Source organism: Fundulus heteroclitus, unplaced genomic scaffold, assembly GCF_011125445.2.
Source record: "Fundulus heteroclitus isolate FHET01 unplaced genomic scaffold, MU-UCD_Fhet_4.1 scaffold_54, whole genome shotgun sequence".
NCBI lineage: Eukaryota > Metazoa > Chordata > Actinopteri > Cyprinodontiformes > Fundulidae > Fundulus > Fundulus heteroclitus.
The window spans coordinates 1,982,251-1,996,300 of record NW_023396967.1 but is presented as its reverse complement, the minus strand read 5'-3'; the positions used below and the strand labels follow the sequence as shown (position 1 = coordinate 1,996,300).

The following is a 14,050-nucleotide window of genomic DNA, read 5'->3' as shown; positions in this document are numbered from 1 at the left end:
TCTTGAATAAATAGAAATGCGCTCCACACTTATCAGATTTTTATGTAGAAAGAAATGTAAAAAACATGCATCATTTTCCATCCAATGTACAAGTAGGCCTATGCATTACCTTGTGTTGTTGTTACACGGTTGTTGTGTGACAAAGTGTGAAAAGATTTAAGTGCTTTGAGTAGTTTTATGAGACACCGTAGAGTCTACCTGGATGATGGATGTAGACTGCTCTGACCTGTGCAACAACTCACTCTTGATTCTCGACTGCAAGTAGGGGGTATGTGAAGGTGGAGGAGGAGCGGATGTCAAGCACCAAAATCTCGAAGCACCTGAGGGGCCATTAGCCTAGCGCATAGGCCCAGGGGCTCAACATATACTATTATTGCTTTCATCTGGAGAGGCAGACAGGCAAATGGAGGTGGAGGAGGAAGATGATGAGGACCTGGAGGAGAAGGAAAATGTGGAGAAATTGGGTGGAGCTGGGGGGTGAACACAATTCATCTTTTGACAACTGCACTCAACGAAGCATCTGACAGAGTGTGCTGCTGGAGTTGATTGAGAGGATGACATCCTGACCTTCTGTGTTAGTCACTGCTTATCAGGGCCGCGGCTGAGCAGAATACAGATTCATTCATCTGCTTTGACTCGCGTGCCACTTGGCAGGCCCGTGGTTACATGACGGAGCCAAGGGGAAGTTTTCCACCGACAGAATATCAATGCAGAAAGGAAAGTGTTACTCCTAACCTTTTGCCAGACACACCGCTCAATATCCTTCCTGCTAAGCTCCCGCATGAGATAGATCAGAAACTGATTTTCCTCATCTCAATTTGCAACTGATTTCATAGATGAATTACACCCTCAGCAGCGATTAGGAGTTCATTATGTTACTCACGGCAACTAGTGAAGCAGTAATGTGTTTATCTTTCCCATTCATGCAGTTAACTCTTTCTTCACACGGGGACCTGGTTCACACCACAGTATCTGAGTGCAACGTCTTCTGTGGGCCCCATTCCCAGCTACTGATAGTGAGAAGTGCCTTAGCACATCTTAAAGGCCAAACACTTAGGTAGCAAGGGATCACATACTGCGCCGTGCAAAAGTATTCACCCCACCCCCCTGGCATCTTCAATGGTCCAATGGACATATCCAATGGATATATATATATATATATATATATATATATATATATAGTGAAAGAAGCAAGTTGAAAAACATAAAACTAGTCAATAACTGTTCACCCCTTCTAAAGTCAGTATTTTGTACGGCCACCTTTTGTGGCAATCCAAGCTGCAAGTGGTTTTGGATAAGATTGCCACATCTTCCCACTGGAATTTTGGCCCACTGCTCAAAGAAAAAAATGCTCCAACTCTAACATGTTGAATGGTTTTGACTTGTAAACAGCAATCTTCAATTGAATTGAGGTCTGGACTTGAACTAGGCCATTGCAGCCCATTTAAATGTTTCCCCTTAAACTGGTCCATTGTTCCTTTAGCAGTATGCTTCGGGTCATTGTCCTGCTTGGAGGTGAACCTCCATCCTGGCCTCAAGTCACAGGCAGACTGACAAGTTTTCCTCCAGAATATCCATGTATTTAGCACCATCTATCTTTCCCTAGACTCGGACCAGTTTCCCAGTCCCTGATGCTGAACGATGCTGCCACCATCATGTTTCACTGTTGGGATGGTCTTCTTGGAGAGCATTTTGCTTGGTGGCCAAAAAGTTTAGTTTTAGTCACATTGGACCAAAGGACCCTCCTCCATGCATTTGGAGGTCACCTACAGGCCATGTGGCAAACCCAGGACATCCCTTTCTCATTTGTAATGCTAAGTAATGGCTTTTTTCCGCCCACTCTTCCATAAAGCCCAGCTTTATGGAGTGTATGACTTATTGTGGTCCAATGGACAGATCCTCCAGTCTCTGCTGTGGAGCTCGGCAACTCCTTCAGGGTTGCATCTGGTCTCTGTGTTGCCTCTCTGATTATTGCCCTCCTTGCCCAGTATGTGAGTTCTGGTGGGCGGCAGTCTTTTGGCAGGTTTGTTGTGGTACCAATGCGGTTTCCATTTAAGATAGTGGCAGAACATCAGAAATTTGAAAAATGTATTATAACCACGACCTCACTTGTTCCTCTCAACACATTTGTCCCTGACTTGTTTGGAGAGCTCCTTGGTCTTCATGGTGTGATGCCTCCTACTTAGTGGTGTTGCAGCCTCTGGAGCCTCTCAGAAAATGTGTTTTTATACTGACAAATCATGTCAAAATTAGATTGCACACAGGTGGACTTCATTTCACTGATTATGTGAATTTTGGAAATAATTGATTGTGCTAGAAGTTTTTAGAGGCTTTAGGGTGTGGATACATATGCATATGCCAATTTTCAGGTTGTTTTATTATTCACTTACATGTTTGTATTTTTCTTATTTCACTTGACCAACTTAGGCTATTTTTTGCAGACACATCACATAAAGTAAGACTTAAACATTTAAACTACAGATTGTAATGTTATAAAATAGGTAAAGAGGCAAGGGGGTGAATACTTTTGCAAGGTATCTTGTAACTGCAGTAAACACATGCTTAAGTTTCATTGTGTATTCTTCAACCTGACTCTGTTTAGAAATTATTCTCTGCTTCATAAGTTCCCAAATGATGCCCCCACTTTAATTGTTAGAATAAAGAATTAGTGTAATTAGAGGATAGATTAGATTGATTCTGTGTCCATTTGTTAGTGCGTTAATCTGCACAAATTAGTGTTATGCATTTAACTGTGGCCTCGTTTAATTCGCATCTTGCCTGTGTTGTGTTTTTATGTGCAGATGTGAATAAACACCCGCTCAAACATTAATAATCTCTCTCCCACCAGGCTGTCTAATATCAAAGGATGTATGAAACTGAGAATGAACAATGCCAGCAACAGCCTTAAAATTTTCAGACAGCCCTGTTTGTCCAAACACTGTCTTGAGACTTAAGACTCAACCACTTCTGCTCTGTATTCACAAAACAGATTGTTCTAAAGACATGCATGAACAAGCAGATGAAAGAAATTTGCATTGATTTTGATATGTATTTTTCCAGCAATAAAAAACAAAGCATACATGGTAGCGTATTATCATTTCAATTAATTACAAAAGCCCAGTTCCCAACCTGCTGAGGTATTCCTCAAAACTGACAGAACTGGAGTAATCGTGGCAGAAGGTTATTTTTAAATCAATAAGTGATGCCTCTCAATGTAAGTCGGTGGCATTTTCTATCCATTTAACTGATTCATTTAAAAATAAAAGTGGTAATTTGTTTCTTGTGTTTCTTCTCCTGTACTAAAACTAAGACCAGGTTTCAGTATATAGCATTTTTCCAGGCAGACTTTCTCTTAAGTATATGCATAGTTCCTCATTTAATTGTGGGCAAACTGTGTCAGTCCAAAAAGATGCTTCTTGCTCAGTGAAGATTTTTTTTAAAAGCAGGTCCGACTGTATCTAGGTTCAGAAATGGAAGCACCCACAAACAGATTTGCACACATTTAACACCTTTGTACATATGCATTTATGATTTTTCACTTTTTAATCAACCTCATTAGACTCAAATTAAGAGAAATCTTGAAAAAAAAACACAAAAGACCACATAAATAAATACCTTGTAGGGGTGGAACAGTGCATCAATAAGGGTTAGGCCCATACCTCAGTTTTGAAGTCACACTTTGGTTTACCATTATACACAAGCTCTGGATTTTAAGACAGAGCTTTGATCTTGGCACTCTATACCTGTCAAGAAAACCAGAGTTTGAATCCAAAATTCCAGCCAGCCAGAGTTGTGTTTAAAAAGTTTTTTTTTAAAAACAGAAACCTGGATGTGGGCAGGAAACATATGCAGGAGCAACAGCCTGGTAGCAGCAAGAGCAGGCTATACTCACTGTAGAGATGTCAAGCAGAATGGCAGAGATAGGTTTTTAATCCAAGGGCAAGTGAGGGTCAAACATAGAATATTAGAAGTAGGCAGACAAATTCAAAATGTCTTCTCAAAACCCAGTTGGTCATGTCACTCTGAGGCCTGGTTCTGCTGGAGGTTTCTTCCTGTTAAAGGGGAGTTTTCCTCTCCACTGTCGCTACATGCATGCTTGGTATGAGGGATTGCTGCAAAACCATCAGCAATGGAGACAACTGTCCACTGTAGCTACATGCTCTTTCAGGAGGAGTGAATGTAGCTTGTCAAAGACTCAAAGCAATCTGCTGGGTTTCCTTAGACAGAAAACTTTTGACCAATACGTCGGTATGATCTGATTGCATTGACTTTATTAAGTGCCTTGAGATGATGTCTGTTGTGAATCGTTGCTATATAAATAAAACTGACCTGAGTTGAATTGAAGTTAGACAAGGCTTGTAGGTTGGTGCTCAGAAACAGGGTTCATGTCCAGAAATCAGAAGCTCAGTAGAAGACTAGGGCAATGTAAGGGAAGAAAATCTAGCAAATCAACAAGTTAAAAACATGAAGATCAGGCATGAAAAATCCTCTGGACATCTTCTCATAAAACAGCTTTCAGTAATCTGGCATTGAACCAGTGGCTGCAGATTCCTCAGTAATTCAGAAAACAAACACAATGCATAAAGCTGCTTGCAGTTGAGCAAGGGGGCATGGTGAATTGCAGACAGGGACAAATAATAACAATACAAACTCTTATATTGCAGGAAGAAAGAAAAGAGGTTCTTGAGTCGTCCTGTGTTGACAGATTAATTTGATAAAAACCTCCCAGGCTGACTAACAACACTAGGTTAGATCAGCCTTATGGAAGCCTCAACCAAATGTAAATAATTTGTGCTGAAGCATTTGGGGTTCTCGGTTAAAAGCAAAATTGCAACTGCCTAATTATTAGCTGTTAAATATGCTAACATTGGCATTTGCTTCAAGGATTCTTATGACCATGGAAGTTGAAATGAAGGGACTATTTTATAGTTAGTGCTTTCTCTTTTTTTTTTTTTCCTTTTTTTTTTGAGTCTTGACGGTACTTGATCATCTCCAGTTCCAAACCTGCAATGTTTATACTGACCAAGCCTGAACTGAAAGGCTGTACAATAAACATAGAAAACATCCCTTAAAACACAGTCTGTAAACATAGAATATTATTATTACAATGCTTCTTTTGGAATAAGAATTTCCTTAAAATTTGATTACCTTAAAACTTTGAAACTCAGGAACAACTGAAAAATTGGAATAGACTATTGTATTATTAAAAACTATTCTTGAAAACGCAGTGTGTGGTTTCTGATACCTTTACTTCATGTGGATCCAAAAAATAGGGATTCTTAGTTTCCACAAACTATTGCAAAACATTTTCTCATAAACGCAGTATCATGTATCATCTTGTTTCATAGGCTGGGCTTATTGTTATATGTTCCTAGAAGATATATACCTTTGTAAGCAATATCAAAACACATCTTTCTTCCCTCGTGGTCCAAGTACTGTCATTGATTAAGTAATTATAATGTCCTAAAACAGATTTGCATCAGGCTAGTAACCGGTTGTTAGTGCTCTGATGCCATCATGGCACTAACGACCGGTTACTAGCCTGATGGACCTAGGGTTAGAAACGAAACATTTCAACTAAGAAGAACCCATCCAAAGGACCTACTCACCTATTTTTATTCATGATTAAATTACAATTAAGAGGGCTATAATATGATTGTAGATCAAATATTGATCATGTCATCTCTATTGTCATCTAGTTGCTCAGTCAGCTCGCACAGTATCTGTTGTGCTTTTATTATAACACATCTGCTGACTTCACCTATTCGCTTTAGCTTTTGGCATTTCACAAAATTAGGTTATAGATTAATATTAAGAGGATGCCATTTGTGATGTTTGTTAATTGATTAAAAATCATCCATGTCCAAAAACTCAGAGCATCAAAAATAGATGTTATCTCCCACCTTTAATAGCTTGCTGAAAGCTTGCTGATAGCTTGCCTTTGGCCTCTTTTGCACCTGAACATGGCCTGTAATAGTAACTGTGAGAGCCACTATATTGTTTTTTCTGGACGGAAATTAGACTTTTGTTGAACTTTTATGACACACTTTAAAACAAACTGCTCAAAATAACCTTAAACCTATGCATTCAGGCCTTTAAAGCCACTGTGTCACAACGGAATTGAGTTGAGTGGTATAATAAAAACAACTTTCCCTGAGGCACAGAACATCTCGACAAACTCTATTCTATAAAGCACTAAAGTTAATTTGTTATGTACATTTTATTACCTCCACACATAAAACCAGACATATTCTTGCAACTATTAGGGGCTCTTGAAGAGAAAATATGCAAACAGACTTACGCAAGAATTTAGTATTCTGAAGAATATATTTTTTACTCAAATGTTCATGCATTGAGATTAGAAGCGCATCTTGTAATGGCACATTCTCTCCAAGCTGGACTTGACACTTTTAGATCTGTTCTGTCACCGTGTATGAAATTTTCCTGCATGAAACCATGGGCTAACTGTGTGCAAAAAGCCCAAACTGGTTAGGAGTAATGGAGACAGAGAAACGTTGTAGTTGTAACTTTAACCTCGGTCCTTATTTATTTATTCAAGACGAGAGTCTATCATTGGGTTTTGCGGCACTTCAGAATTAAAATTGTGATGACCTCCCAAAATATTGTTGCAGCTTTACGTGTCATGATGAAAGGAATAAAGAGAAATAGCAACATTTTCCTCGACAAGCTTTTTAAAGAAGAAAAAAAATGCTTTGTGGAAAAGTCAGTGGATGTACTGACTTGTGTACCTCTGTACAGCGCATTTGTGAGTGTTGCAGTTGTTTTTCAGTGTGCCATATAAACAAACTTAAACAAAGATGCATGAAAACATGTGAAACAGATGGATTTACTATCTGTTGCAACCTGTACGCAGCCAACAAATATTGCCATCTTATAAAACACATGATAGATCATGTGCTGCATCATTAGGACTTCTTACAGAAAGTGAAATGTAAGATCCAAATTCTTGGTGAATTAAATGTTAGCTGTTAAATTCAGTTTGAGGGAAATTTTGACATGAGAAGGTATTTAGTTGCTATCCACCCAGAGAGGCTGTGCTGCCTTCCCACGCTGCATGAAACTGATAGTACTTGATCAAACTGATTGATTACCAGGGTTGTTGGTTCAGATGTAATCCTCAACCCTGCAATCTTGCACTCTTCTCATTTCAATACAATGTCAGCTTGTAGAGGACATGCGCTTCTGCAGAGACAAAAAAAAACATCCTCCTCTTCAGCAGCAGTGGAAGGTCAGTTTTAAAAATTATTTATTTTCCTTCAAAACTTTTTATTTTAATCTGCACTCTTTCATTAAACATCCTTGAATTTTATGTAGATATGTACTAACTAAGCTTTCATGGACTTACTGATTGTTCTGGCTGTCTAGAACTTTGTCCAATATTTTTTTTTCCAACACAAATTGTTTTGTTTAAACTGTTTCAATACAAAAATGTAACAAACTCCCAACACTAATGGAAAAAGGTACTGTATGTTCATGAATTATGGTAGCTCCAGCAGAAAAGGAAGGGATTACAGGAGCACTACCATTTATCTATTAGCACATGTCCCCAACCTTTATCTAATTTTTTACTAAACTGAAAGTAATGCACTTTAAATATTGTGACTCTTTCCTTTGATGCATTAGCATGTTTAAGAAGTACTAATGTGTATTGTCAGGCACAGAAAAGAATTGCAGCTTTTCCCCCTATATATATATATATATATATATATATATATATATATATATATATATATATATATATATAAGCATTTAAATAAATAAATTTAACATCATTGATCTCACAATAGAGAAATTCACTTCTGCATCTTAACCCATCCCCTTGGAGAGCAGCGGGCTGCGGCACCCGGGGAGCAATCTGGGGTTAAGGGTCTTGCCAGCTGTTGGGATCAAACCAGGTACTTGCAACCCTCTCAGAGCGCAAGCACACTGCTCTAACCACTAGGCCACCACTCCCACCATGATAAAAAATGACAACATTCCAGCCTCAAAGTAAAAAGGCCATGGACTAGTTTGACATTCCTGGAAGGGATATTTCTAATTTTGTCAATATTCCAGAGGTGAAGGATATCCTAGAAACCTGTCTAATTTAGGATTTAAATTACATGTCTTTGTACCACCCTTTTTACAATCAGTGGAATAAGTACACACCGAAAGTCTAATGAAATTGTCGGAAGTCATTCCCAAAATCATTGGAAGTTACATCCGAAATCGTCAGAAGTTGAAGTCTGTCTCAACAGAAAGTTAATGAAGTCATATTAAATCCACTGACCTTATATTTAGGTTTCTCATCCACCAATGGTAGGGTTAGGGTTAGCTTTCAGGAGAGAGGATAACCCACAGGTATTAAATCTACTGACCTTAGGTGTTTTTGTCATCAATATATGCCTGTTGTTTACCTCACGAATTGGATTCATCAGGGTTTATGGGTAAATATAGTTGAATGTCATCAGCATAACAGTAGACATTTATTCAATGCTGTCTGATAATCTTACCTATTAAAAAGCATGTACAGTATACTTAAGAGAACTGGGACAAGCACTAATCCTTGTGGTTCTCCAGAAGTAACCCTGGAGTATGATCAAGATTAATTTACATAAACAAATTGGAATCTCTGAAGATGGTTAATGATATTAGGTTCTTATAATTTGACTAATATAAACATCAACGTTTGTGTGTTTAATAACTTCAGGAAATTTTTAAGGGGGTTCTGTTTTAAGATAATAAGCACGTTTATCTAATCTTAAGCAGCTAAATCCTACAGGTTTTTTATTTTGTATAAATTCAGATTTGTTTCTTTGGTCTGAGATACTGAAGCTTATTAGCTTATTAGTCTTGCTCCTGTCAGGCAGGCAATAGCCTGCCTGACAGGAGCAAGACTAATGATTGTTTCTACGATCTTATAACAATTTTAACCAACATTTTTTAACCAACATTTTATTTTGTGAACCAATAAACCATCATCATGTTTGGGAGAGATTTTACACCACTGTGGATTATTTACATCTGAAAGTAAGGCAGGAGGCGGTGTCACTAATTATGTTTTAGGATGAAATAATCAATGTCAGTTCTCTCATAAATGCCACCCTGGGCAAATAACTCCTTCAGTGATCCCGAATAAATCTCCAATCAAATTAGCTGGACCATACTCTATCTCTCTTTTAGGGCTATATTTTCTGCACTCATTGGCTGCTTCCAGGATACAAACATTAATAGAAACGCCTTCTATTTTGAGAAGATGTAATTTCTTCAAATTCCCAGGCTGCGTATCACTGATTGTAGCACTGAAGACCCTTGCTAAAGGGAGAGAGGCTATCACCCAATATTGGCTCAATTTGATTGACAGCATCAAAATCTGGGAAATCCTCTCAGATGGCGGGCAGGAAAATATGCCTGAAAATGTAGTCCAGCCAAGTAACCTGCTGCTTCTAATGTCAGCGGCATAATGTCAGTATGTGCCTTCTCAACACAGTGGATGCCAAATCCTCGTAGAGTACACATTCACAAAAAATGCAGCACAAAATTCATTCAGTGTGTAACTGTGTGATTAACAAGACAGTTTACATGATTTATGTCCATCTTGGAATGTTTCCGTTGGCAAATTTTGTCCATACCGAAAAACGCTACTGGAAACACGTACCTAAATGTCAGAGCATGCAAACCAAATAAACTCTACTTCTTTGATATTTGCCTTTCTTTTCTATTAGAAATACCTTTATTGTACCACAATGATTAAATTTTGGCCTGACAATGGTAAAAACTGTGCACGTGGAGTTTATGGGTCACAATCTTTACATACCGTTCCCATAACACAGAAATGGTGGTACAAACCCAAGGGAGGCCATTGACACATAAAGTATACACTCCAATATGTGACGGGGCTTTGTAGCACAAAGCCACCAAGAGTTATTCACTACATGAGCTGGTTTTAAAAAGTAGGCCACCCAAAACAACCAGAGACATCCAGGTAGCTGAGAGGAGACAGCAAATCCCCTGGATTCATTATTTAAGCATGCTTTGACGGGCCAGAGAGCATCCTAATTGTCACTTACTGAATCAAGTCGTTATCACTGTGTGCATTTATAGTACTAAACCGTACTCAGCTAAATTGCCTTTGCAGTGTGTGGGTCCCGGTGCGTGGGTCTAATTATGAGAAACACCCTCATCAGCTTTTTGTCAAGATGGAAGCCGCACGGTTTGTTGTGGCTCAATGTCGGCATTTGGTTTGTCAATGAGATGTAAAATTTAAAAGCAGGCGTTTGATTCCTGATGAGGACTTTAATAAATTATTGTGGCGGCTATAAATAGAGTGTTGCCGAGCAGTCATGAAAATTACTTCATGTAATTATTTATGTTAAAGCAAAAGGAATTAATTATGAATGCTCTGTGACAAGCTAAACATTGGAGGGGTAGCTGAGAGGGGGCTACGAATTTGGGTCAAGCTCACAGAAAGAGCGCTAAAAAAAAAAATCCTGTCTCTGTGATTAGAGACGGTGAGAAAAAAGGATTTGCACTGGTATGTTTACTTGTGTGCGTGTCTGTGCGCATGTGTAGCAGTATTAACAAGGGTGAAAGCCCACATTCTCACATTTCTTATTTATTTTTTATTTTGCTGATGTTTGAGCGTGTAAGCTGGTGTGATGAGAATAAGCAAGTGCTCATTGTTCGCACTCTCTGGAATTAGCTCGATCACAAAAGGAGATCTGATAGGGTCAGCAGTAACGCAGATTCTAAGTTATCAGCATCTAATTAATAGCTTCCTCCAGTCATGTTTAGCCGCTTGCTCAAAAATTAGGTTACCAGCTGCTAAACATAGAAAACCAAACACAAGAAGATTATTATATGTAAGATGGCATGTGTATACCCTAGAATAGTATTTCCCCATTGTGGGTCAATAAAGCATTTCTTATTTTATCTTAATTTGAACATAAGTAAAACAAATTTAAAGCTAAAACATTACATCCTTGCAGCATGAGACCGACAAAACAGAGTGCACTGTTATAAATTCATGGTGTACAAGGCAGATCACTGCCTCTGAAGTTGCTACACAGCCAAGCAGGGAGGCTGTGAAAGGAGACTGGAGCGATTTATTGCGTGAGAATGTTGATATCAGGCATCTGATGAATATTTTATTTATTTTATTTTATTTTTTTTAGATTAAAAGACAAAATCGTGCCTCACATGTAAATGAGACTGGTGTGATTGAAAATTACCATTAATGATATTTACCAGGAAAGATTGTATGCAAATGGTGACATTTCCCCCCTTCTCTTGCTGATTCAGTGAGCGTGTTGAGTCTCTGTGGATACGTGGTGGTGGATAATGTGTTTACAATTGTTCGCTCACCCCATCTTCGATGCCGGTGACTTTCGGAGAGGCGGCGTATAAGTGATATCTTCCATTTTCAAGTGCAGTAGATTAGTGAGGAAGCTCTTGAAACAATAATGTTCTCTTCTTGACGCTATTCCTCCTCCTCCAGGACACTTAAAAGTAACGAGGGGGCTCTCGCATGTCTGCCGATACAAAGGCTCAACGGGCTCTCAGCAGAACTGACATGTTTTTAATGAAGCTGAAGTCTAAAATTCAAGATATTGGTGTGATCTGGGTTATGTAATCGCACAGCTACAACTCACCAGTGTAAAAAGTATCATGTAAGCCCCGTAAAAGAAGGTTGCGCAGGGCGCATCCAATATCACAAAACTGGAAACCTTATAAATAATCTGTTTTTGATTAACAGTTGGGTGGTTTTCAAGACTGCTGCACCCATTGTGTGGAAAACAGAGAGAAAGAAAAAAAACAAATGTTGAACTGCTATATGCTGCAGATTCAGCTTTACAGTGTCAGATTTAGCATTTTATTGTACTGCACAAGAATATTCATTAAAATGCAGCTGGCAGCAAAAACTTAGTTGCGGAATCACTGCAGCGAAACAAAACATAGAAAAAGGAAAGGAGTGGATCTTTATCTGATGGTGTAGTCCACCAATAAAGTCAAAAGGAAAGACAACAGAGGTCATGTAAGGGCATGTTTGATACAGTCATGGCAATGCTACAGCTATTGGCTTTTAAAGCCCTCAGTCTTCTCAGTCGTGAGTGAGTAGCTGCAGGTCAGGCTTTAATAAAGGCTTCTGCATCTCCACTGAACGCATCACTGCTCCCATGTCACACACAAGTAATAATCATCACATGGCATAAAAAACTGACATTTATAACAAGTATAACATTTGTATGCCATCAAAAATAGTCCCTTATTTGCAGGTGCACACCCATAAATGAGAAAATCATCAAAAAGTTCATTTGATTGAGTAATCCAATTTAGAAATGAAACTCATTATATAGATTCATTACACTTAGATTGATGCAGTTCAAGTGTTTGATTCTGTTAATTTTGATAATGATGGCTCTTAGCTAATAAAAGCCTTAAGTTCAATTTAGCAGAAAATTATAATATAGTGGGGGACCAACAGGTTTTAAATGTTATGTTATGCTATGACTTTCACGATCACTGGGAAGACTGTGAATTTGACGGTAGTCTCACGCCATTGACACCTTCCAAAATGAGGTTAACCAACGAATAGTCACTGCTAAAGAAGCTGGCTGGTCACAGAATGTTGTGTCCAAGTATGTTATCACACAGTTTATTGAAAGGAAAACAATGAAATGAAAAAAGGATTAAGAGATAAATCTGCAAAGGTGGACAATGTTAACTGAAATCTTGAGGTGAAAGTGAAATAAACACCATTGAAGAGTTTGGTGCACAAGGTGTAGACTAAAAAGGTGTAATGAATCTATATAACATATGGGTTTCATCATTTCAATTGAGCTACTGAAATAAATTCAACTTTTGAACATGTTCATATTTATTGAGATGCACTTGTATAGTTCAGAAAGCAGTAAAACCAACGACACACTACTGAACGACTGTGCAGATTCTTTACTGTGATGCTGTGCCTCCTCCATGAACACGTTTTGTGAAGTGCTGAATGCTGTTTTTGAAATTTGTCTCTTTGAGGTACTCAGCAATGATACTGCAGATATGCATCAATCCTTGTTGTTTTGTTTTGCCCCTCCCCCACTTTTTATAGAAAGATTTAACTGTGACACATCCAACTACCTCTAAAAGCAGCTATTCAAATGTTACAAACTTCACTAAGCAGTACCAGATATTTTGTTTATGTATGCTGCTCTTGTCTGTTCTTCCTTCCAGCTGTACATTCAGACAACCACCCTGACCGTCTCCATGAACCTCAGTGCCTCAGTCGCGCTGGGCATGCTCTACATGCCCAAGGTGTACATCATTATCTTCCACCCTGAGCTGAACGTGCAGAAGAGGAAGCGTAGCTTCAAGGCTGTGGTCACCGCTGCCACAATGTCATCCCGTCTGTCCCAGAAACCCAGTGAGCGGCCCAACGGCGAGGCTAAGACTGAGCTTTGTGAGAACCCTGCTGCTGACCCCATGAGTGAGTACACACCTTAAAGGTCACACTATAAATCTTGAAAACACACGTTTGCACCATAAAGGTATCCTAAGTTTATATTTATCTAAACTTTGCAAAAATAACAACTTTTTCGCAATATGTTATACTGGAGCTTGGTGAAAGACTATGGCTCTAGATTTAGAATCTGATATTATTGGGGAACTGCTATTGCAACCAAAGTAAAACAAGCACATTAATGAATAATAACACCTACTGTAATTGTATCAAGTGCGTGTATTCAGGCTGAAATCAATGCCATGCGGTAATAAATGACTTGGTGCTATTTTACATGAGCTTAAGATATTTGATCAATTACATTTAGTTTCAGCAGCATTACAATAAAACAATAGAATATTTATTTCTAGAGTTAGCAAGGTGAACTTGTTATATTGAGCCGCGTAAGGTCTTTGTTACCTCCTAAAAAAATACTTGAAATATTATAGTGGCAATCAGTGACTAAACTGCTTTAATTTTTACTATAAAATAGCAAATGTTGGCAACACTGGTTGGCTTGTTCCATGACATGATACATTTTGCAGCCTTTGTGGTACTGCT

At 38.5% G+C, this 14,050-nt stretch overlaps 1 protein-coding gene across 1 annotated transcript in view; it reads left to right on the top strand.

The window, feature by feature from the left end:
• Positions 1-14,050, top strand: part of LOC105926128 (metabotropic glutamate receptor 7) — a gene marked incomplete in the record, with an annotated part of 138,140 nt that overhangs the window by 107,879 nt on the left and 16,211 nt on the right. Inside the window, 1 exon segment of the mRNA XM_036132768.1 lies at positions 13,225-13,477. Within this exon segment, the coding sequence (XP_035988661.1) occupies positions 13,225-13,477 (253 nt within the window).